At 38.6% G+C, this 24,771-nt stretch overlaps 1 protein-coding gene across 1 annotated transcript in view; it reads right to left on the reverse strand.

Annotated features, from left to right (window-relative positions):
- The window catches only part of KU70 (ATP-dependent DNA helicase 2 subunit Ku70-like protein), a 147,358-nt gene that overhangs the window by 75,114 nt on the left and 47,473 nt on the right, over positions 1–24,771 (reverse strand). Inside the window, exons 9-11 of the mRNA XM_090015016.1 lie at positions 1,028–1,161; positions 872–915; positions 538–614 (exon numbers count right to left, since the gene is read on the reverse strand). Coding sequence (XP_089871142.1) covers positions 538–614; positions 872–915; positions 1,028–1,161 — 255 coding nt within the window. The remainder of the gene's footprint in view (positions 1–537; positions 615–871; positions 916–1,027; positions 1,162–24,771) is intronic.

Consider the following 24,771-nt stretch of genomic DNA (forward strand, 5'->3'; position numbering starts at 1 on the left):
CTCTCTTCTTCTCCAAGGAAGTTATTTTATTTGGCCTTATACATAAGATCTTACTCGGATTTTAGATATCTTCTCTAAAATCATATTTCTTTAGATCTGAAAATTTATATCCTAAAATCAAAAGAAGTTCTAATTGGTTCAGCTTGGGTGATGTCAACCTCCCAGTATGAAATGAGATGCCTAAATTGTCTGCAGACAAAATATGTTTATTAGATTCAGCGACTTTGGGGAATTGTTTAATCACAACAGAATAAAACATGTTTTGAATCAATTCTAATCCTGTCCTCCTAGCACAGCATACTGATAAGCATATGTTCAAATAAAAATAGAAAGAATGGTTTATATATATAAAAAGAAAAGAAAAGAGGTAAGGAAGAATGATCCATCCATCACGTGCACAAAGCAACCCTTTTGAGAAACATGTCCTCTTCAAGAAGGTAAACATTAGAATAATGAACAAATGCTTTAATTTGCAAGAAAAAAATAATAATTAAAGAAGATGCAAAGAGTAAAAACAATCAGATCATATCAACTAACTTTTTATATGAAAAGAATCGCTGCCTTGGCTCCGGCAATAATGCACCAGTATCAGCACATATAAAGGACCGTTCTGACTGCATAAAAGCCAGAAGCGCTGACTAAGCAGAGATCAAACAAAAACACAAGTACAAAAACTATACGGTAATAGACCATACATTGAGCAGTTCATGTCTAGATCCCTGACATGGATGGATCTATCAAGAATCTCGTAGAGATCACTTCTAAATACAATCCTTTTCAAATTAATTAAAATTTATAGATCGATATATATACATATACATATACATATATATATATAAGAGAGAGAAAAGGTTGCACCAAAGATGACTACCTTAAGAGGAAGATTGGTCACAGAATCGAGCCATGTAATATTCCCTGGAAAAGAAAAGATAACACCTCACATGGAAATTGCTGGGGGGCAATCAAGAAAAATCCAACAAAAGAGCAGTTAATGCAACCTCATCAATAAAATGCCACAGAAACATACCTGGAATAGTTGGCCGTATCAAAGCATAAGTATTCAATTCTACAGACATGCCATTAGCTATTATAAATGTGATCCTTCTAATTTTTCGCTTCTTATATATTCTTCTTCTCAACTGATCGGTCATGTCCTCAAACCTGAATAGCCCAACATAACTTAGTAAGCATCTTCTGTAAAATTATCAGTACAGGCGTACCACCATACGGACATATATATAGGGAAGGGGGACCATCCAACCCAAAGGAAGGTCCAAAATCTATAACCAATGTCGATCAAACGCTCCCCTTTTCTAATGTTTTGAGTGTTTTATCGATCGGTCCTTATATATTTATTCTTTGTAATGTATTTAGTGAGAAATATGCTTTGCATGAAGGCTTTTGGCATCTAGATGCATTTTTAGAAGCATGAAAAATCGATGGCTCGTAATGCATTTAAAACTTTTCAATAAAGAGCATTGCAGGCCAATGATTTTTAGTGCTTTCAAAAACACATCTGAATATTGAAAATCCATAATCCAAAACATGTCACTTACTAAATGAACGATAAAAATCTGATATGTAAAGTCCGATCTATGAAAAACTCAATCGTTAGAGAAGGAATGCCATCGATCATCATCGGTTTATATATATACATACACGCACACACACACATATATATGTATATGTGTGTGTGTCCAGGTATGCACATATGTAAGTTTATTTAGCAAAATATGTATGCATGTATATATGTGTATTAAACTGTAAAGAAACCGGAAGCCTCCACCAAGATCCACCACAATGCTATAAAGTGAACACACCAAAAAGCCACAAATGTCAAAACCCACACAAGGGGCAAGACAAAAAGCTAAAATAAATAACATTTTATTGATAACCTTCATGCAAGAAGCATGCATGATGTACGGGGCTTTGCCCCATATTTATATACAAAGGAGAGGGTCTCCATAGAGAGTCGTTGCGGCAGTCCCAACGTTGGGACCCCAACAACTCCTATGGTGTTGACTAGTCAACATGTGTTGACTAGTTCAATTACAAAAAAGAAAAAGAAAAAAATAAAAAATATATATTTATATAAATAAATATACATAATTATATATATTTACAATTTTTAACACTCTCCCTCAAACTTACGGTACTATAATCAAAAGTTTGTTTAATAGAAAGTGAAAATGGAGAGTAACAAGAGGTTGGGTGAAGAAATATGCTAATTGGTATTCTGATGTAACATAAGGCAAATCAATGGCCCTACGTAGATACTCCTCTCAAACATAGTGGCAATCCATTGTGATATATTTAGTACGTTCACGCAAAGTATGACTATTAGTAATGTAGATCGCACTCTTGTTATCACAACACAGGCAGGAGGCTCCTGTCACTTGATCTCCCATATCAGCCAAGAACCTTCTGAGCCAGACTACCTCCATCGTTGTAGTTGTCATGGCCTGATATTCCGTAATACCCGTGAATTTTATCGGATAAACAAACTTGAAATTTATGTTCTTGGGTTGGTACAAGGATAATTCTATTGTTTTATTCATAATTGGATCTCGGATATCATGTTGGATCTTAAAATTGGATCCCTAATATCATGTTTAGATCTTCGGCATACTATTCGGATCCTAGATATTGGATCATGAACATTTAATTGAATATCTACTAATAGATTTCGATCAAATGGATCGGATCTTAGGTTCTGGATCCTAAATAATGGTCAAATTTGATATTGGATCCAGGACGAATTGTGTGGGTCCACGAGGTTTAAATCAAATGGTTTTAATGAGAAAAAATTCTATCGAACCTACAATACTGTAGTTGGGATGGGTACAGCCTATGCGATGTTTGGACCCACATGCCTTTATTTGGATTCTGGACACCGGAGCTTAAAATTGGGTATGGATCCGATTAAAGTTCTACTTGGATCCATTATAAGTCGCTTGGAATCCAAGATAACATAGTTGGATCCATGGAAATCTAATTTGGGTTCATATTCAAAATTATAGTGCCGTAAAGAAGAAAAAAAAACACAAAAGATGGTATACGAAAACCTACTTAGGGTTTTCGTTTTTTTTTTGTTTTAGAAAAGGGGCAGCAGCTGCGTGAAAATGCCTTTCACGTAGCTGGGGAGGGGTAACCGACCCCTCTCCCCCATGATTTTCTCCCCCACGATTTCCTCCTCCCCTATTCCCTCCCCAACCGTTACTCTCCCTATATTATTGTGTGTGCTCTCTCACTCTCTCATTCATTATTCCTTTTCTTCCTCCTCTCCCTTTCACTTGTCTCTGCCGCACGAGTTGGAGAAGGGCACGGCTGCAACAAAACAACTCTGCAAAGCAAAAAAAAAAGGGAAAAGCTTCTAAAAGGTAGAGTTTAATGTGATTTTTGGGTGTACATGTTTCCAAGAATGTGATATAGGGCGGCATAACCCATTTCATGGGGGCTATATGGTGCGAATGGGGATTTTCCGGTCTGTGAATGCGTTGAACCAGATTAACGGGTTTCCGTGTTGTGGGTAGGAACTGTCTGTGCACGTCTCCTGGTGGTTGAACGTTCCAGGTTCAAAACCGAGTGGTGATACGTTGAATAACTGATGGGGTCGGCCTAACACCAATGTCTGCCAAAAAAAATAGAAATGTTAAATTAAGCTGTAAAAATTCCTGTTTAACATGGAATAGGAATGTTATAACGCTGATTTACGAAATTTCGATAGGGCACACTTAGTTTCTGTTTATTTCTAGGAGGAAAAGTTGGGTGTAATCAAAACAGTTCCTGAATGACACTAGATATCTGTATACCTTAAATTGTGGAACATCTGTACCTAGTAGGTTCAAATTCTGCATGCCTTAGTGTTGAATGCAATATTAGTACTATTGATTTCATACCTAGCTGGGAAGTTAGGTTATGATATTACCTTAGTTCTGATAGGTGTATATTACTTTGAATCTTAAACTTAAGCTGGATTGTTTTTGCTTTTACAATGTCCAGGAACAAAATCATTAGAGTAACTTCCTGGACAATATTAATGGACGATATTGGTCCTGCAGCAGCAGGGGTGTGGACAGAAATTATTTAAAAGTTACGTTCACGGAAAAATTTCGGTAATTATTTTGTTGATTAAAATCTGGTTAACCCATTCGTGGACAAACATTAATGCCGGTTAACTTGTGTTGCATACGACATCGCACATATGAGATATACTGCAGGCCTGTGTTTTGTTTTAGTGCTGTCAGTGAGAAGTAATAATAAGTCTGAGTTAGTATTATCATTTCTGCAACATGTAGAGTATGCCGTTTGAAATTTGACATGTAAAATAATTATATCGAATATCTAAGTTTCTGGTCATTAATTTCCTTGTATTGTGTTGTATTTGATTTTCATTTATTAGCAGCATGAATAGCTACAACTGTAAGAACCACAAATTTTACACTAAAAACTTAAGAATTATGTGGATTTGGGCCTAGGATCCGTTATTGGACCCAAAAGAAAATTTCGGATATTAGAGTATTTTAATAATAGTATATAAATAAATATTTAAGAAATTAGATATTTCAAATCCACGGTTCGGACCCAAGTGGATCCAACTCTTGGGTCCACTGCTGGTTAAGCGACCCGGACCCAAATCAAATTTGGGTCCAGCATTTCGGGTCGTGGGTCGGACCCGGACCGACCCACACCCTGTTAAATGAAAAGAGGGGTTAATAAGGGGGCAACCCGATATGGGTTGCCCGATAAAATTTTTTTAGAGAGGAAACCCTCTCCCTTGCGACAACGGGTGTTAGGGTTCAGCCGAACCCTAACACCTAAGTGTGAGAAATCAGATGTGGGAGTCACCTTACTATCGTAGCAAGAGATAGAGAGAGAGGTAAGAGGGAAGAGAGAAAAAAAATGTTGGGCGGCAATAATATCTTCTCCCCTTTCCATTGATATTTATATGTTGTACGAGTGGTACAATACAGTACAATAGTACAATACAGTACAATACAGTATAATAGTACAATACAGTACAGTATATTGTACAATACAGTACAATACAGTACAGTAGTACAATACAGTACAGTATGTTGTACAAGTGGTACAATACGGTACAGAAATATATTCATTTACATATACATATTTAACAGGATGATCTTCAATCATGCTCAACTTGCCCTTAAGTAACCAAAATTGATGACTAACCAATCCTTTGGTGAAGATGTCTGCTACTTGGTCTTCTGATCTGACATACGAAGCCTCAATTTCTTCTGTTTCAATCTTTTGTCTAACAAAATGCTGATCAATCTCAATGTGCTTCGTGCGACAATGATGAATAGGGTTAAAAGAAATATTAATGGCACTTTGATTATCACATAAAAGCAGAGAGGAAGAGATAGGTTCATTCAACTCTTGAAGAAGATGCCGTACCCAAGTGACATCAGCTGTCCCTGCTGCCATTGCCCTGTACTCTGCCTCAGTGCTGGATTTAGCAATGGCCTTTTGTTTCTTACTACTCCAAGTGACAATATTTGGGCCAATAAAAACACAATATCCTGAAACCGACCTACGCTCATCAGGGTCCCCACCCCAATCTGCATCACAATATGTAAGTAAACGGTGTCCTGTAGTGAAGCTTTCATCTTTGTGATAGAGCAATCCATCTCCAATAGTCCCTTTCAGATATCTGAGAATACGCTTAATACATTCCATATGACAATCAGTGGGAGCATGCATAAACTGAGATGCTTGATTTACAGCATAAGCAATGTCAGGTCTTGTAAATGTAAGATATTGCAACATACCAACAATGCGGCGATATAAAGTGGAATCATGATATAATTGGCCTTCTTTTGCACTAAACTTATGATTTAAGACAGATGGGGTGCTAAGAGGTTTACAATTAATCATACCAGTGGTGTGAAGAATGTCAAGAGTATACTTGTGTTGACTTAGAGTGAGTCGATCATCTTGTCTATCGACTTCAACTCCCAAGAAGTATCGCAATGGGCCTAAGTCCTTCATCTTGAATTTGGCCATGAGTAAAGACTTGACCAAGGCAATATGTGCATCATCACTCCCAGTGATAATGATGTCATCAACATATATAAGAACCCAAGTAGTAACATGATCATTCTTATACATAAATAAAGAATGATCAAGTATACTCTTAGAAAAGCCATGCTGCTGAATTTCCATGGAGAAACTCTCAAACCAAGACCGAGATGCCTGTTTTAAACCATAAAGAGACCTTCTCAATTTACAAACCCATGTAGCCGCATCATGTTCACTATATCCAGGAGGTTGCTCCATATACACCTCTTCCTTCAAGTCCCCATGTAGGAACGCATTCTTGACATCCAACTGGCTAAGAGACCAACCATGCTGAAGTGCCAAAGTGAGGATCACATGAATGGTGCCAATTTTGACAACAGGGCTAAAAGTTTCCTCATAATCTTGCCCATATTGTTGTGTGAATCTGCGTGCAACAAGGCGAGCTTTATATCTTTCAATGCTACCATCTGGTTTACGCTTGATCTTGTAAACCCATTTGGAACCAACAACATTTCTATCAACAGGTCGAGGAACAATATCCCATGTATGACATTCATGAAGTGCTGCCATTTCTTCGTTCATAGCTTCAACCTAAGCTCGAGAATGGGCTGCCTGATGGAAAGTAGACGGCTCTTTCTCTTTGGCCACATTGGTTAGAAACAACTGAAAGTCAAGAGAAAAATTGTTGTAACTAACCCAACGATGGATAGGATGCCTTTCACGTGTGGATCGTCGAAGAGGGGGAGCCTCGTGAGATGGAGTTGAAGGGGCTCCTCGACGGGCATAAACCAAACCTGAAAACCGTGAAGGTGCATCCTGTATGATGGAGTTGTCTGCTTCAAACTGAATTGGTTCATCAACAACAGGATCTCTGATAGAGTCATATAGCAAAGTATCACAAAGCCATGGATCATAAGTAGTTTGCTCATATACCTGAGAAGTATCACAAGTGCTGAAATGGTCATCATCAAAAACAACATTTCTAGACACCTTAATCTTACCCAAAATAGGATCATAACATCTATATCCTTTATACCCATCGGCATATCCCAGAAATCTGCACTGAACTGCTCTGTCCTGAAACTTGTTACGTAAAGAATGATCAACATGGACATAACAAATGCATCCGAAAGCATGCAAATCATCATAAGAAGGGTGAGAACCGTGAAGCAAATAATAAGGAGACTGATCTCCTAATAATTCCATAGGCAACCTGTTAATGATATGCACTGCAGTGTGAAAGGCCTCAGTCCAAAGAGAGAAAGAAATATCAATATTGTGCATCATACTTAACGCGGTTTCAACAATATGCCGATGCTTACGTTCTGCTACTCCATTCTGTTGTGGAGTGTAAGGACAAGAGGAGTTACGTGTGATGCCATGGTCCTTTAAATATTCACTAAAATCATGAGATATGTATTCTCCACCACCATCACACTGGAAATAAGTGATATTTGAATTGAAAAGGTTCTGAACAAGAGCATGGAATTGTTTGAAAAGTTTGAACACTTCAGATTTAGATTTCATAAAGTAAATCCAAGTGTAACGAGTGAAAGAGTCAAGAAATAACACATAATAACGAGAGCCAGATAGAGATGAAACAGGAGCTGGGCCCCAAACATCAGAGTGAATAATTTCAAATGGCTTGGAAGCTCTTTTATTGATACTTTGAAAGGGAAGTACATGACTCTTGCAGACATTACAACTAGGACACTTATGATCTAATTTGACTTTGGGAATAAAACCCTGAGAAGACAATTTGTCAAGGAACCCTTGACTACAATGACCTAACCGACGATGCCAAGAAACTGGCTTATTACATTGCATAACAGAAGAAGACTGACTCAAATAAGCAGGAAAAGATGGAAACACGGTAGATGACGTCTTCAAAGTCCCGGGGGCTGCTTCGAAGACGTACATGTTTCCGCGTCGTTCACCCTTAGCGAGCATCATCTTGGTTCGAAGGTCCTTAAGACAAACAGAAGACGGAGTAAATTCCATGGATGAATTTGTTTCATCAACCAATTTAGAAACAGATAAAATGTTTTTCTCAATGGCAGGAGTGAGTAAGACATTTTTCAATGGTAGTGTAGATTGTGACAAAGAGAGAGATGCATTTCCAGTATGAGAAATAGGGTGGTGGGAACCATCTCCCGTGACAATAGTGACAGTGCCAATATAAGGAACCATGTTGGAAAGTTTACCTGCATCAGAAGTAACATGTGCGGCTGCTCCAGAATCAATATACCAAACTCCATCATCATTCTGACGCAAATTCATGTTGTTAAATGCAGTCATCAGAATTTGTTGCACATCATGTGGCAACCCTGCACTCTGTCCCTGATCAGTACCCTGATGTGCTCGAAAATTTCCCTGCGGCTGCCCCTGAAACTGTCTAACATTCATCTGTCCAGCTCTTGGTCCTGGCCTCCCTGCCTTGTTGCGATTCTGTGGGTTGTGCCAACAATCTGCTTTCACATGGCCACGCTTGTTGCAATGGAAGCAAGTAGGGACACGGGTACCTCTAGTGGCAGGTAGAGCAGTAGGAGTAGGAAGGAGTCCTCCACGGCCCATATGAGCAGCAGGTGGACGAAATGAGGTAGACCCAGATGTAAACATGACAGGATGAGGATCATCAATAAGATGATCTTGAGTCAAACTAACTTCATACTGTAGGAGTTTGGCCTGTAAATCCTCAAAGCATGGAAGTGTAGAGGCAACCTGTAATGCAGTGCAAAACATACGATATTGGGGCCCAAGGCTTCCCAATACCTACTGAACAACATCTCTGTCAGAAACAGGATATCCAATAGCGGCCAACTGATCAATGATAATTTTGATATCCCCTAGAAATTCAGTAATGGTCTTAGTTCCCTTTCGCATAGATTGGAACTGCCATTTCAGTTGAAGTGCACGTGATTCAGAAACCTGTGAATAAGAGTGAACAAGATGTCTCCATAGTTCTGCAGCAGTAAAATGGTCAGAGATAGTTTGTAATATACGATCAGATAACGTGGCAGTCAAATAGGCAACCACAGATTGGTCCTTCTGAAACCAAACATCATACGCAGGATTTGGAATAGCAATGCAACTCACCTTCCCATCATTACCAGTTACCTCTTGCGTAATAGTCATAGGTGGGGCGGGTGATCCCCCATCCAGATGCCCGGAAAGACCATGACTTCGGATAAACGGCAGAATTTGGCGTTTCCAAAGTAAGTAGTTATCATGAGTTAATTTGTGAGAAACAAGTTGAGAAAGAAATCCGGGGCTGATTTTAGAATCCATAAGGAAGAAGATCAAAGATGAATCAAACAGCACGACAGAAATTCGTAGGTTGTACGGACAGAACCGTACGAACAGAAATTTTTTAGTTTTAGAAATCACGATTTTTTTTTTAGTTAATCGTGCAGAATGTACGATTTATCAACTATATTGCAAGAAATAGATAAGAAATCACAAGAAGTTTGAGAAAAGAGGCACTTTTGAGAAATGAGGGTTCCCAAATTTGGGGAAAACAGAAATTAGGGTTGATAAAATTGGGGATAACAGAATATGTAAGAAGGAAAAGATGCACGATATGAGGAAATGAAGAAACGACGTCAAAATAAAAAAAAAAACACTTTCCTTGAGAACGCCCAAAAACGCACGTCAAGGTCCTTAGGGGCCTTCCAGATGATCGTGATTACCACGCCCTTTGCTCTGATACCATGTGAGAAATCAGATGTGGGAGTCACCTTACTATCGTAGCAAGAGATAGAGAGAGAGGTAAGAGGGAAGAGAGAAAAAAAATGTTGGGCGGCAATAATATCTTCTCCTCTTTCCATTGATATTTATATGTTGTACGAGTGGTACAATACAGTACAATAGTACAATACAGTACAGTATGCTGTACAATACAGTATAATAGTACAATACAGTACAGTATGTTGTACAATACAGTACAATACAGTACAGTAGTACAATACAGTACAGTATGCTGTACAAGTGGTACAATACAGTACAGAAATATATTCATTTACATATACATATTTAACACTAAGGAGATGGGAGGTAGGGGAGCACCCCGCAGCCGCCGGGAGGGTGTGCTTCCCTTCCTTTTCGGGGGGCCACCCACCTACAAAGGGGGACCCCGAACCCTTCCTTCTCCCTCTCTCGCTGTCCCATTCTCTCTCTCACCCTTTTCTACCTTTCTAAACCTCGAAGCTCCCTCCAATCCCAAGCCGCAGCTCGAGGCCTTGCAGTGAGGAGCCAACCTCGCCGGTGGTGGTGCTGTCCAGGCCGACCGACCCCTCTCGTAGCTGCCGCAACACTTCGCCGGAAAATGGTAGGTTTCCTGTGACTGTTTTTTTCAGGTTAATCATGGGTTTGGTGGAGTGTGGGTTGTCCAAAACCCAAATCAGTCGATTTGCAAGGGGGAAAAATCTCTAGTGTTGGGGTTTTCTGTCAACCACAAACCGAAACCCCAAATTTACAATTTGGGGGTTTCAGATTTCTTTTTTTTTTTTTCAGAGCGTGGTGCGTGTGGGGGGTTGTACCAAAGGTGGTTTACGTGATATCTTAAACTAAGGAATGATTCTGTGTTTAAATGTTGCGGCATCGTCCATCAAGATTCGGGGTAGGTTGCTGGTTACCTGTTGGTTTTCAGAGTGTGGTGTGAATGTTTTTTTTCTTGTCTTAGTAACTATATTAGCATCCTGAATGTATTTTATAAACTCCAAATCCCTGCATACAATATTGCACTCAATTAGTTGCATGAAACACGATAGTGCAAGATTCTTTTTGTCATTTTCCTTATAGTAAGTTGTGGTGTAACCCGGGCAGCAGACATTTCACTAAATTAGGCACTTATTCTTATAGAAGACAGGATAAATTCGGGGTTTATGGCATATTCTACTATTGTGCAGTTCTGGTGTGAGGTTCTTCTCAAAGCTAAATCGAATTTCTTGGTGTATAGGTTGTAGGTGTAATGAAATATGCGGAAAAGAAATGTATGTCCTACAATGGACATTCACACATAGAACTCAAAGAACAAGTCCAAAAGAGGACATACACAAAAGCCAATAATGGCTAGAAAGCATAAAATCTTATAAATGCACAAAAGGGCTTGAAGAAGCCACACCTTACAAAGGGGGAGACCCCACTTATTTATAGGCAAGAGAGGAGTGAGGGAGAGTTAGAGAAAAGCAAGAGAGAGGGACCATTGGGAGTCCCAACAAGGAGTCGTTGGGCTCCCAACGGTCACAATTGTGACCGTTGGGGGCCCAACGACTCTTTGTTGGGGCCCCCAATGGTTGTGCATTAAATGCACAAAAAGAAATAAAAAAAGACAAAAAAGAAAAAGGAAAAAATAGAAAAAGAAAAAGGAAAAAAGAAGAAAAGGAAAAAGTCTAAAATGCCCCTATTGGGCGAGATTACAAAACTACCCCTTATCGGGTAGTGAATGAGAACTATATATATATATATATATATATATATATATATATATATATATATATATATATATATATATATATATATATATATATATATATATATATATATAAATATAGGTATTACATATATTTTAACACCCTCCCTCAAGCTTTACGGGGATACAACGGAAAGCTTGTTGAGAAGAAACATGAAACGAGGAGCAGCAAGAGCTTTGGTGAAAAAGTCCGCCAACTGGATGTGACATAGGGCAGTGCTATGGTTCCTTTTAGGTATTCATCTCGAACATAGTGGCAATCCATCTCAATGTATTTAGTACGCTCATGGAAGGTGTGGTTGCTGGCAATATAGATAGCACTCTTGTTATCGCAACACATCTTCGAAGGAATTGAGATGATGATGCCCATATCACAGAGGAGACTTCTAAGCCACACAAGCTCCATGGTTGTAGTGGCCATTGCACGATATTCCGCTTCAGTTGAGGACAATGATACTTTATGTTGCTTCTTGCATCTCCAAGAAATCATAGAGTCACTTAGGAAAACACAAAAACCAGTGGTTGAGACTCTATCATTGGGATTTCCTCCCCAATCAACATCTGTATAAGCAATTAAATCAAGGGATGGTGAAGAGGAAAGAAAAACTCCCTTAGTTATGGTGTTTTTAATATATCTGACAATTCTTAAGACTGCACTCATGTGCACAGTTGTAGGTGCATGTTGAAACTGACTGACGGAGTGAACTGCATGAGCTATGTCTGGCCGAGTGATGGATAAGTATGTCAGAGACCCAACGAGTTGACGGTAGGGAGTAGGATTCTCAAGAAGTGTCCCATCTTCCAGTCTCAGCTTTGCATTGATAACCTCAGGGGTTTCTGTCTTCTTATCATCCGAAATTCCAGACTTGGCACAGATGTCAGCAGCAAGTTTCATCTGAGAGAGGATGTACCCTCGAGGTGAATATGCAACTTCAATACCTACAAAATATCTTAAGAAACCAAGGTCAGACATGTCAAAATTTTCTTTTAAAATTTTCTTAATATCATGGATTCCTTGCTCATCACTTCCAGTGATGATCATATCATCAACATATAGTAGTAGAATGACTACAGAGGACCCTGCACTTTTCACAAATAACGCAGTGTCAGTATAACATGAACGAAAATTTAAGCTAGTCATTACAGTACTAAATCTGTCATGCCAAGCTTTCGGAGCTTGTTTTAACCCATATAGTGCCTTTTTAGTTTAAGAATTTTGTTTTCACCAATAGATACTCCTGGTGGAGGATCCATATAGACCTCTTCACTTAGTTCGCCATTAAGAAATGCGTTCTTAACATCCAATTGATAGATAGGCCATTTTTTAACGGATGCAACCGCAATAAGAGTCCTAACACTAGTCATTCTAGCTACGGGAGCAAAGGTTTCTTCATAGTCTATTCCGTACTCTTGAGAATATCCTTTGGCTACCAACCTAGCTTTATAACGTTCTAATGACCCATCACTTTTAGTTTTAATTTTGAAGACCCATCTACATCCAATAGACTTCTTTCCAGTGGGTAATGAGGTTATTTCCCAAGTTTTAGCCTTTTCAAGGGCACTAAGTTCAAGTTTCATGGCTTCAACCCATTGAGGAATGTTTTTGGCTTCATTATAGTGTGATGGTTCATGATAAGAGTGTAATGCAATTAGGCATGCCCTATATTTAAGTGTTAGGGACTCATAGGAAACAAACCTATTAGGAGGATTGGAGATCCGGCTAGATCTCCTTAAAGAGGTTTCTTCTATGTTGGAATTTTGAGAATATTTTTCTAAAGCGCTAATGGGAGTTTCTTGACCACGCCTAGCATAGGTTTGAATGGACCTATTTTCAACATCATTACTTGCATTTTCAACATTACTAAGAGGAGTATCCTCTAAATCATTAGGAACATCCTCTTCGTGAGGAGTCACATCTTCTTGAGAGAGAAAATCAAATAAGAAAGCATATTCGCTTTCATTAATATCTTTATTTTTCTCAAAACCGTTCTCATTTTCTAAAAATGTAACATCTTTTGATACATATAGTTTGTTGCTTTTGGGATCGAAGCACCTAAAACCCTTTTGATTTTCTCCGTATCCTAAGAACACACATTCGATAGCCTTGGGAGATAACTTATCTCTTTTATGTGTAAGGACAAAGCACTTACACCCAAAAATTCTTAATCTATTAAAATCGGGTGTTCTTTCAAAAAGTTTTTCATATGGAGATATATTTTGTAGGGATGAGGATATCATTCTATTTATCAAATAAGTGGAGGTTAAGGCGGCTTCGGCCCAATAGCATTTTGGAATTTCTTTGGAAATAAGAAGAGTCCTAGTGGTTTCCAAGATGTGTTTATGCTTTCTTTCGGCTAGACCGTTTTGTTGGGAAGTCCTAGGGCATGACCTTTGATGACAAATTCCATTGGTTTCCAAATATTCTTGAAATTCATTTGATAGATATTCTCCACCGGAGTCGGATCGAAGAATGGAGATATTAGTTGAAAATTGATTTTTGACAATCATATGAAATTTTTTAAAGAAGTTAAAAACTTCGGATTTTAAATTGAGAAAATAGATCCACACATATCGAGTGAAATCATCAATGAAAGTAACATAATATGAGTATCCTCCTTTTGATATGACCGGAGAAGGACCCCAAACATCCGAATGAACTAATTCAAAGGGTCTTTTTGACGCAAATGTTCTTTTTGGAAATGGGGTGGATTTCATTTTTCCAAAAATACAACTCTTGCAAACAAAATGTTTCTCATTACAAAATTTCTTTCCAAAGGGAAAGGAGTACATTTTTGAGAAGCTTGGATGTCCAAGTCTTTGATGCCAAGTTTCTATATTTTTATCTTGGACATGATTACAAAATGAGTTAGTAGGAAGTTTCAAGTGGGTCATGTAGTAGAGATCTCCCATCCTATGGCCTTGCCCAATCCGCTTCCCGGACTGGAGATCCTGTATAGAACAATCCTTGGTTGAGAAGGAGATTTCACATCCATGATCACATATTTGGGAGACCGATAAAAGATTTAAATTAAGTTGAGGTACTACTCTTACATTTGGCACAAAAAAATCTTTTGAAAAATCTAAGGTTCCAAAACTTTTAACTTGTAAAGAGGTACCATCGGCGGTGGAAACAAAGGAATTTTTGGAGTTTCTACATACATTGGATAGTCCATTTTCAATAGAGGTCATATGAAAAGATGCTCCAGAGTCAAGGATCCAAGAAGGCGTACCTGGAGGAGAAGAAGAGGCAATGGCGGCTCCCGAAGTTGATGGCGACTTGAGTAGAATTTGTAGTGCTTCGGATAGTTGAGCAAGGGAGAAGGATTCTTTCTCTTTCATTGTCTCCTCCTTCTTTTGTGGGATTTCTTCAATAATAGCAACTTTACCTTTTGGAGGTTCATTTATCTTTGGACAATTAGGTCTTATATGACCCGGTTCTTGACAATGATAGCAAATGGCTTTCCTATAATTGCCATTATAGTTATTTTGCCTCCCAAAGTGTGGAGGCTTATATGCTTTCATATGATTGTCGGGTTTAGACACGGCAAGAACTTCATCTCCTCCTTTAATCATGCCAAGACGTGTTTCTTCTTGGCATATTTCGGCTATGGCATCTTCCAATGGAAGTGGTTTGGATCTATGAAGGAGGGAGGACCTAACTTGTTCATATTCGGGCCTAAGCCCATGTAAAAATTGGAAAAAGTTTTCTTTCTCCATTTGTTCTCTCCTCATTTCAACATCTTCACTTGATACCCATTTGGGTTCAAGAAGGGATAGCTCATCCCACAAAGGGCCAAGAGTGCTATACTAATCTCTTACACTCATTTCACCTTGCTTAATGGTACGAATTTTTTCTTGGATGAAGAATTGACGAGCAAGGTCTTTTTGGGTATACATATCTTTCATAAAGAACCATGCTTCATTTGCTAGGCGGAATTTAGCAATGTTGGTGCAAATCTTTAACTCCACGTTGTTCATGAACCATGCAAGAATTTTTGCATGCTTACTTTCCCAATCTTCTACCTTGGATTGGTGATCTTCAATAGCTTTCATGCGAGCATTTCCTTCTAGAGCTTTTTCTTGATCACCATCAATTTTCGTAAGTTGAAGTTGAGGTTCCCTAATGGTGCCCATAACGCATCCCCAAAGCTTTTTACCTTTGAGGTTGTTCTCCATGGCGGCGGCCCACATCATGTAGTTAGTACCATTGAGCTTGAAGGAGAGATCAATCTTTTGTTCTCCTTCCATTATATAATCAAGAATGGAGGACAAACAAAGAGAGATAAAACAAGACAACTAGCAATATGAATCAAGAGCACAACCAAGGCTCTGATACCATGTAATGAAATATGCGGAAAAGAAATGTATGTCCTACAATGGACATTCACACATAGAACTCAAAGAACAAGTCCAAAAGAGGACATACACAAAAGCCAATAATGGCTAGAAAGCATAAAATCTTATAAATGCACAAAAGGGCTTGAAGAAGCCACACCTTACAAAGGGGGAGACCCCACTTATTTATAGGCAAGAGAGGAGTGAGGGAGAGTTAGAGAAAAGCAAGAGAGAGGGACCATTGGGAGTCCCAACAAGGAGTCGTTGGGCTCCCAACGGTCACAATTGTGACCGTTGGGGGCCCAACGACTCTTTGTTGGGGCCCCCAATGGCTGTGCATTAAATGCACAAAAAGAAATAAAAAAAGACAAAAAAGAAAAAGGAAAAAATAGAAAAAGAAAAAGGAAAAAAGAAGAAAAGGAAAAAGTCTAAAATGCCCCTATTGGGCGAGATTACAAAACTACCCCTTATCGGGTAGTGAATGAAAACTATATTTATATATATATATATATATATATATATATATATATATATATATATATAGGTATTACATATATTTTAACAATAGGGTAGCTAAATTATTAACAGTTTTGGTGCATTTGGCTGTATGGAATATGCTCCTTATTTATTTTCCTATGTAACAAGACAGGTTATTAAATACTTATTGATTCTTTAAGGTAAAGTAAATGACTAAGTAGATAGTCATTGTGCAGGCTGTATTCTAGTTGAACTGAAATGTTAAATAACACTTGGTTCATATGGCTGAACTGCTAAAAATCAAATCTTGATAATGATTAATACAAATTAGGTTTATGAAAAATCTTGTTCAACAGATCATATTTTTCTTATTATGAAACATATATCATGCTTGTGTTGATTTATGCTGGCCGATTGGTACAGCTGTTGCCTTGTGATTATAAGTTGTCCATGTAAATTCTGACCACCCACTTGATATTCTGGTTATTGCTCCATGTTGATGGTTTAGTCTGTAAAGCTATGCTGAATCATCATAGTTTATGATTGTCTGATGTTGATTACTTCATTCTGTAAAGTTATGCTGAACTTAACATAGGTTATAATCAGCCTATGTTGATTAAATCATTATGTAAACCTGTGTTAAACATAACATAAATTATGTGGACAGATGCTAAGGGTTTCATCCTGTAAAATACAGCACGATTATGCTGGCCGATTGACACTATTTCATTATGTAAACCCTAACTTGTCTAGGTAAATACCTGTTAGCCTATTTTTGTCTATGTATTATGTTGGGAGATATGGCATGCTTATGATAACTCATGTTCACTATTGAAGATACTGATAGTTACTATGTTTGTGGGAAATTTTCATATTGAGATCCTACATGATAATAAATTATGCTGAGCATTCATAGAAGTTGTTACATATTAGATGTTGATTCAACACATAACTTGGTGTACGCTGCAATCTTTATACATGTGCCCTGCCTAATGGGCAAGACAGATTGGATTACCCGATACGGGTTAAGTACCTAATGAAGGCGTGTGGTCTGGTTCAAGTATATTGGGAAGGAAATTAAATAATAACTTGTGTGCTTGACTGGTTTAAAGGCACCGGAGCATTGTGGGTGGGTTATGCAATTAAAATGACAAATGACTGAGACTGTTCTATACACCTGGGTAAAATGACTAAGGTTGAAAATCCTACTACTACGATAGTAGAAAGAAGTTAGGGATGCATCCTGTTTTGGTTTTGGCCTTTGGGAGTTTCTCTCGGTCACTGGCCGCTCTCTTGGGATTTCAGTCACAGTTAGAATGTTCGGGTTAATAAAACAACCTTGAATAATATACCCCCGAACGTTCTCTTCTATGATGGTTGCCTTGGCCCGTGTGTACCCGCGGGATAAGAAAAGATAAACATTAACTAGAACAGTTAGGTATCATTGTGTTGGAGTCATTAAAGAGACAACTGTTTACTTTTCATCCTGCTTTATATTCGGTGCTTATGATGAAACGACATCCTAAATTGTGTATTTATTAGTTAATTGAATTAATATTATGGATGTTATTCATGTTAGTGTAAGTTCTGCTTTAATTGCTCAATACCTTGCTTAATTGTTGTAGTTGCATAAAATGCTTTTTGTGTAAGTATAACTGTTACATAATCTACCTTTCTATGCAGATATATGTCTATGATTGCTATCGCATCGAATTCCTTATGTGTTTATGTTTAGACTGAAATTCAAACACGACACCCACATCATACGTGACACATGATCTACTTGCAAGAATAATTACAGTTTTCCTACTTAGACGTGGTAGTCTAATTCCTATAATTTTTATCATTTTCAGGCACCGAGTAGTCCATGAGCGAAGCAGGAGGAGGCGCTGACCATGACTGGATTTATTTGTTCCCTGGCGGTCCTAGTTGCTGTTTGATTGAAATTTTTGTTTTAAGACTGATGATGTGAGAAACTCTGTTTGGATTCTACTATTATTGAAATAAGAAAAAAAAATGGTGTGGTTTGCTTTTACCTTCCTGTATCGTTCTGAAATGCTTAACCCGAGAATTATTAGTTGTTTCCGCTTTAAAAAAAAAAAATTTTGGGTTAAATTTCGGGGCGTTACAACAACTCAGTTGATGTGAAAATGCCAAATTAACTACTTCTTAAGTTAATGTTCAATCTCATACTATGCTGCATAATAAATTGATGCCCAATGACTATTTAGTGCAAATTCAGTGATGTTCAATTTCATATTTAGCAGCATGTTTCAGTGGATGATCGAATTTAGTTGTATATTAAGTAATACTCAATTGCATGTATAGCCCCATGATCAGTTGATGTGTAAAATGCATAAATAATTACACGTTAAACTGATGATCAATTTCATATTTAGTAGCATATTTAATTGTTGAACGAATGCCTAGGTAACCGTATCCTCAGTTGTTACTTGATGCACAAATAGCCACATATTCAAGAGAGATTTAAATGCATATCCAGTTATATACTAAGTCTACGCACGAATGCAAAATTAATCGCATATTAGGTCGACATTCAATTGAATATGAGGTTGCGTAATAAGTTAATGTTTCATGCATATTTAGTTGTATAAGAAGTTGATGCTCAATTTCATATTTAGCGGTATATTTAATTAGTGTTCAAATGCATATAGGGTTGAAATATTTATTTTGAGACATTCAAATGCCCATTACATTGTATATCATCTGTAATGAAAATGCAAATTTAATATTTGAAAATGCAAATTTAATATTCCTGCCTGACTGGTTTACATGTACTGGGGCATTTGTGCTCGACGGTTTAAAGGTATCGGAGCACTCTGGGTAGGTCTGCACAATTAAATGAATAAAGATCTGGTTAACATACCTATTTAAAGTATGGATGGTTGAGGATCTACTACTTCGGTGGAATGATTCAAAATTTTGGAGAACTCTGGTGTCTTTTAACCACTGGGTTCAGGTAAGGGAAAACCCGGACCAAATCGAGTAATACAAGTTAATAAGTTAGCAACTCACTCAGACTCGGGCTTACCTTGAAGAGGGTAGGTGGTACACAACTCCGGGGACATATATTTCTTGCTTCGAGGGGCAATGGCTCTTTGGTCCTCAGTTCCCGGAGTTAGGGGTGTTAGAATGGCCCACTCGATCTTGTTAGACACGTGAGAATGAGGCGTGAGAGAGAGAGATAGCTGCGGCAGCAAAGGGGGACTTCAATAATGAAGTCGTGCCCTACTTTATGTTTATATATACATATACAAAACAGTAACTGGGTTGGACCAACGATTTGGATCCATACCCAGACATAACATTACAAGTTACATTGGAGCACCGACCCACACTGGAAAACCCGACACAGTTTATGATACAGTCTTAATACCCTCCCTCAAGTTGTGCATGGTCCTGTACCATGGACAACTTGCCTTTGAGATACCAAAACCGCGCACTCGTAAGTCCTTTGGTAAGTAGATCAGCAACTTGATCTTCTGTTGGTACATAGACTGGAATAACTTCTTTGTCCTCTACCTTCTGTCGGACAAAATGTTGGTCGATCTCTATGTGCTTCGTTTGACCATGATGGATAGGATTGAAAGCAATTTGAATGGCACTTTGATTATCGCAAAACAGATTCGCAACCTTCACTTTTTCTCCTATCTCTGTTAATAAATGTCTTAACCATGTAACTTCGGCAGTGGCAGAGGCCATGGATCGGTACTCAGCTTCTGTACTTGAACGCGCAACAGCACGTTGCTTCCGACTACTCCATGCTATTAAGTTTTCATCAACATACACACAATACCCAGAGACTGACTTTCTATCGTCTGGATCTCCTGCCCAATCTGCATCTGCATACACTTCTAGTGGTCTATGTTCTCCTTTTGCCTTTGATTGACGATAAACAAGCCCATCTCCAAGAGTACCCTTCAAGTACCGAAGAATTCTTTTAACTGCATTCATGTGTTATGTACGTGGATCGTGCATGAACTGAGAGACTTGATTCACTGCATATACAATATCCGGCCTCGTAAAAGTAAGATATTGAAGCATCCCAACTAAGCGACGATAATATTTCGGGTCCTCATAGATCTCCCCATCTTGAGCACTGAGTTTATGGTTTAACACGCTAGGAGTATTCAATGGCTTGCAGTTCTTCATTCTTGACTTCTCCAGAAAATCCAGAGCGTACTTGTGTTGGGTCAACAAGAGGCTAGTATTTTGTCGATCCACTTCAACCCCCAAGAAATATCGTAGGACACCCAGGTCCTTCATCTTGAACTTCTGATTCAATAGGATCTTTGTAGCCTCTATATGGTTGCAAGAACTTCCTGTAATAATAATGTCATCTAGATATATGAGAAGTAAGGTGTTGACCTGATGTTCTCGAAAAATGAACAATGAATGATCAAGTTGAGAACGGATAAATCAAAATCGTTGTACTTCAATGGAGAAACTGTCAAACCATGACTGCGATGCTTGTTTTAGTCCATAAATGGCTCGTCGCAACCTGCAAACATGTGTCTCAGGATTGTTTTCTGCATAACCAAGAGGCTGCTCCATGTAAACTTCCTCCTTTAGATCGTCATGTAAGAATGCATTTTTAACATCAAGTTGACTTAGAGACCATCCATGCTGAACCGCCAAGGATAACACAAGTCGAATGGTTCCCATTTTTACAACTGGACTAAAGGTCTCGTCATAGTCTTCTCCATATGCTTGTGTGAAGCCTTTAGCGACTAGTCTTGCCTTATATCTTTCAATGGATCCGTCAGGTTTGTACTTAATTTTATATACCCACTTAGACCCTACAACATTCTTATCCGGAGGCCTAGGAACTATTTCCCAGGTCCTACATTCATGCAAGGCTCTCATTTCTTCATTCATAGCATCTGCCCATTTTGATGACAAGGAGGCTTGGGAGAAATCGATGGGTTCTTCTTGTTTTTCAACCTGTGCAACGAATAACTGCATTTCTGTGGAAAAATTCTCATAGCTTACCCATCTTTCAATAGGGTGTCTGATCCTTTCCGAACGTCTGACATGCTCAGTTATGTGGGGTGTGTCCCTTCTTCTGACATACACTGCCCCTTTGAATCTTCTGCCATCTGGACGAGCAGTACCTGATGTCAAGGTTTCTTCTGCGATGGGAGGCACAGTAGATCCCTGAGAAACTGTCAACACGTTCCCACTAGGTTCTGCATTGGTTTCCATGGGCTCACACTCATCCATCACTGTGTGACATGGAGCAGAGTTATCCATTTCTAGCTGATCAAATAATTCATTCGCTAGCCACGGCTGATAGCTTTCTTCCTCCTTAGTAACCCTTGCTTCTTTGTTCAAGATCTGAACATTGTTCTCATCAAAGACGACGTTTCGTGAGATTTTAATGCGTCGAGTGTCTGGCTCATAGCATCGATATCCTTTATACTCTTCAGCATACCCAACAAACCTGCATCTACAAGCTTTATCCTGAAATTTGTTATGTTGGGAACTGTCAATGTGAACATAGCATACACATCCAAACACTCGTAGTTGACTGTATTGAGGTTGGGTACCAAACAACACGAAATAAGGAGTCAAATTATTCAACATTTTCATCGGTAAACGATTTATTACATAAACCGCAGAGTGGAAAGCTTCTGTCCAAAGGCTTAAAGGAAGATGAGTGTCATGCAGCATACTTAGGGCACTTTCAACAATATGACGATGTTTTCTTTCCACGACCCCATTTTGTTATGGTGTGTGTGGGCAAGATATTCTACGCCTTATCCCGTTGTTTTGAAGAAATTCAGTAAATTCCTTTGATAGATACTCTCCCCCTCCGTCACACTTGAATTGTTGAATACTTGTCGAGAATTGATTGATAACAAGAGCATGAAATAAACGAAAGAATTTGAATACCTCAGACTTGTATTTCATAAAATAAATCCAAGTATATCTGGAATAACTATCAATGAATGTGACATAGTAGCGACTACCAGACAAAGAGGGTTGTGGAGCAGGTCCCCAAACATCAGAATGAATAAGTTCAAAAGGAAAAGAAGCCCTTTCATTTATTGAATTGAAGGGAAGTACATGACTCTTACACAACTGACAACTAGAACAAAGAAAACCATCAACCTTATTATGCGGACTTGATCTTGAAATAAGACCACTTGACACAAGTTTCTCAAGAGAAGAATTATTACAATGACCCAAACGACAATGCCAAATATTTGGCTTATTGTACGAAGACAAACTCAAACAATCCTTAGATGAATCCAATTTGAATGGTTGACCAATTGACGATTTTGATTCAGCTCTACGAACAAGTGAAGAAGTCTCTTTGAGGATATACATATTTCCCTTTCGCTCTCCCTCAACGAGCGTCTTCTTCGTGAGTGGATCCTTGACACAGACAGAAGGAGTAAATTCGACGCAAGAATGAATGTCATCAACCAATTTAGAAACAGAAATGATATTTTTGACAATATTAGGGGAATGAAAAACATTGGACAATTTTAGGGAACCATCGGAAAGAGGAATATTCACGTTTCCAGTGTAAGTTATTGGATGGAGAGCTCCATCTCCAATTTTAATACTTGCATTTCCATGATAAGGGATAGGTTTCAAAATCTTACCAATATCACCTGTCATGCGGGTTGCAGCTCCAGAATCAATATACCAAGTTCCCTGATCACCCTGTTTGAAATTCAATCCTGACAAAGTTGATATTAAAAGACTCTTGACATTGTCTTCATCCCATTGAGTTCCTCCAGCTTTCCCTTGCTTGACGATCCTGTGACATTCATTTTCCCTTTGTTTTGCGGGTTGTGCCAACAATTTGCCTTGATATGTCCCTTTTTGTTGCACAAATAGCAAGTTGGAACATTTTTGAAATTGTGATTTCCCGAAAAACTACCTGACGGCATGCTAGGCGTGGGCAACAATCCACGCCCCCCTTGATTATTTCTTATCTGCCCATGTCCTCCTCGGAAGTGGCCACGTCCTCTCCCTGAATTTGTCCCTGTAAACAATACTTCTTGGCTTCCTGAATTGTTGCCTACATCTTCTCCTTTAATGGAAATTTCATATTGTAGTAATTTTGCCCGAAGATCCTCAAAGTTAGGAAGTGAAGGAAGACACAAGAGAGATGTTACCAACATATGATCATCTGATCCAAGCCCGTTTAGCGCTTGTTGAACTTTGTCCTTATCAGAAATCACACAGTCCACCATAGTCAATTGATCTGTGATGATCTTCACCTTGTTCATATACTCTGTAACAGTTATGCTTTCTTTCTTTAGGAGTTGAAACTCCCTCTTCAAATGCATAATTCTTGCCTCTGAGATTTGAGAATAGGTCTTTGCAAGTTGTTCCCACAGCTCCATTGCTGAGCACTCATCTGGAATACCTACAAGAACCTCTTGCGAAAGAGTAGAGGTAATGTAGGCTACAACAGCTTGATCTCGTTTTCTCCAAGTGGTGAATTCAAGATTTCGAATCAACTTGTTAGAAGTCTCTCCCTTATCGTCCACAATTTCCTGCACAATAAATTCTGATGGTGCAGAGATCGTTCCATCTAGGTGGCCATAGAGATCGAGGCTCTTAATGAAAGGCAGTATTTGCCTCTTCCAGGTTAAATAGTTATTGTTATTCAGTTTGTCTGAGATAAGTTGTCCTAGAAAACTAGATGGCAGGATAACAAAATCCATGAAAACTGAACTATAAAGTTGCTGACTGCTGACAAACACTTAATGAATGACTTTAGATCTGAAATAAATTTAGACCAGATTAAATCAAGAATAAAGGAATAGGTATTTTAGATCTTGAAGGAATGACCAGAAATCACGAATAAAGGAGTGAAATTGGATTGGGAAGAAATAAAAAAAATGATTCGCTTCAGATCTGAAGTGAACTCAGATCTAACCGTGACAAACGAAGGAACAGCAGTAACTAAGAAAACAGATCTGATCTTTGGATTAGATCTGATCTTCAGATCTGACCGTGACAGACGAAGGAACAGCAGTAACTAAGAAAACAGATCTGATCCTTAGATTAGATCTGATCTTGATTTCAGACTGGAATGAAAGGGGATGCAGACAGAAATAGAAAATGGAAAAGGAGGTAGATTGAAGAACCTGAAAAGAGAAATAGATCTGATCTTCAGATCTGAAAAGACAGACGAAGGAACAGCAGTAACTAAGAAAACAGATCTGATCTTTGGATTAGATCTGATCTTGATTTCAGACTAGAATGAAAGAGGATGCAGACAGAAATAGAAAATGGAAAAGGAGGTAGATTGAAGAACCTGAAAAGAGAAACACCTGGGACATTGATCTCGCTGGATAGCCCTAGACGGAACAGCACCTGCAGTGTCGATCTTGCTAGACACGCCCTTCGGAGTCGCTTCACTATGCAGAAGCCTGCTCTGATACCATGTTAGAATGGCC

Source organism: Nuphar pumila, chromosome 7 (genome assembly GCF_984573655.1).
Source record: "Nuphar pumila chromosome 7, dmNupPumi1.hap1.1, whole genome shotgun sequence".
In the NCBI taxonomy this organism is placed as follows: domain Eukaryota; kingdom Viridiplantae; phylum Streptophyta; class Magnoliopsida; order Nymphaeales; family Nymphaeaceae; genus Nuphar; species Nuphar pumila.